This window comes from Crocuta crocuta, unplaced genomic scaffold (genome assembly GCF_008692635.1).
Source record: "Crocuta crocuta isolate KB4526 unplaced genomic scaffold, BGI_CrCroc_1.0 scaffold179, whole genome shotgun sequence".
NCBI lineage: Eukaryota > Metazoa > Chordata > Mammalia > Carnivora > Hyaenidae > Crocuta > Crocuta crocuta.
In genome coordinates this window covers 6246176-6248021 of record NW_027551568.1, presented here as the reverse complement: position 1 = coordinate 6248021, position 1846 = coordinate 6246176, and the positions used below count along the sequence as shown (strand labels likewise).

The window sequence follows — 1846 nt, the reverse complement described above, 5'->3', positions numbered from 1 at the left end:
GGGGGGGGGGGGGGGAGAGGAGGGAGAGAGAGGGGAAGAGCAGGGGATGGGAGGGGGGTAGAAGGAAGGGGCCAAGGAGGAGGGAAGAGGAAGGGAAGAAGCAAGGAGGGTCAAAGAAAGGAAACTTCCACTATAGGAAAGCATAGGTCAAAAGCCTATGTGTATAATATTTTTTAGCCCGTGTAAATCAATATCCTCAAAATAACATTTCATTCCCACTTATTTGTTTGATTCAAACACTGGAAAAGGCATTGGATTCCCCACCATTCAGAGTCACAGAACCATGAGTCTCCTTAAAACAACGATTTTCAGAGCAGGAACTTGGGCCGGTCTGGAGTCGGATCCAGTTTTTCCAAAGGCAAGATGAACTAGACGCAGTCCCTGAGGCTACGAAGCCTGAAATCTCATCCTGCGACATGGCTCGTATCCAACTAGCCATAATACAAGGTGGGAGCCGTCATGGAGCAAACCGGCTCTACACACAGAAAGCCACCGTGGCCGCAGGGAGCGAGGAGTAAATCCTGGCGGGCGGGGTGGAGACGTCACCGGGGCCAGACCTCTGAAGGGATGTGGGTGGGAAGGGGAGTGGATGTGTGCTGGGCGCCCCAGCCTGAACCCCGCCAGCCGTCACTGGTCCCCTCAAACGTGTGAGTCCCAACCTGTTGGAGCACGGAGGGTGGATGGATTATGTCACGTGCCCGAGGCCATGGAAAGACAAGAACAGCCACCCTCTAGGGCAGATTTAAATTCAGACCTGATGAGAATTCAAGTAAGAGGTGCCCTGTGTGTGGTCCGCGCGGAGTGACACGTACCCAGCCTCTCCCATGAAGGTTTCTCAGTGACTGTCTCCTCAGTTGACTCCCTACGGCCTCCTCCCTCTGACTGCATCGTGTCTAGTTCCCTTTCAAGAGCGGAAGCTCCTTCAGGAGGGGAACCTTCCTATTTGGCAATGTCCCAGTCAGCACGCTGTGCGTCCCTAGCAAGTGCTTCTGCCCTCCACTGCCCCAGGGTTTATCCATTTATCCACGAGTCCATTCGCCCCAGCTGCATGCCCTTAGCATCTCCTCTAGGCCAGAGCCAGACCAGGAGGTGGCTCTGGGACTGAGAGATGAGCATCACAGAGCTCCCCAAGGGTGGCGGCAGGGGACAGAAGTATCAACGGGGACAGCATCTTCCCAGGGCATGGTGGGGGGTGGAGGGGTGTGGTCAGACCACAAAGAGCAGGGGAATCAGAAAAGCACCACTGGAGGGGACGGAGTGAGGCCCGAGCCTGTTCTGGAAAGCAGATGGAATGCACTGCAGGAGAAGGGAACAGAATATGCGAAGGCATGGAGACACGAAACACTGTAATGAGAACTAAGAGCTTTCAGGCTGGAGCCCAGATTGAGGGCGAAGGAGAGGATAACACTAGAAGGCATTTGGGGGGCAGAAGAGGCCGACCTTAGAAGGTCCTGAATGCCAGGACGGGGCCTGCGGCCTCCCTGGTGGGGTCGATGCATCCACCGCAGGAATTTCAGCCAAGGAAAGACGGGAGCAGGTTTGTGCGGCTGTGGCTCTTAGGCTGGAATGCGTAAGGAGAGCCTGGCAGAGAGAGGGGGCCCTGTGGCCATCCAGGCTCAAGGAAGAAAAAGAGAGAAGGAAGGGAGGCGGGGGAGCCAGACAAGCTGCAGGGGAGCCAGAGCAGAAGGCAGGGGGGCGCCGGGCCGCACCTGCCGGCGGCGGGGACTCACCGCGGAGCCAGCGCGCGCCGGCGTGCGCGTCCTTGGGGCGGAGGAGGTGGCGGTGCGCGGCGCTGCGGCCCACGTACCACAGCATCCAGAGCAGCTGCAGCAGCATGAGCGCCGTG

General features: G+C 57.9%; 1 protein-coding gene across 1 annotated transcript in view; it reads right to left on the bottom strand.

The window, feature by feature from the left end:
• OTOP1 (otopetrin 1) overlaps window positions 1-1845 on the bottom strand; it is a gene marked incomplete at its 5' end in the record, with an annotated part of 35338 nt that extends 33493 nt beyond the window's left edge. The window contains one exon of the mRNA XM_077750386.1: window positions 1731-1845. Within this exon, the coding sequence (XP_077606512.1) occupies window positions 1731-1845 (115 nt within the window). The remainder of the gene's footprint in view (window positions 1-1730) is intronic.
• Between the last annotated feature and the right edge of the window lies 1 nt (window position 1846).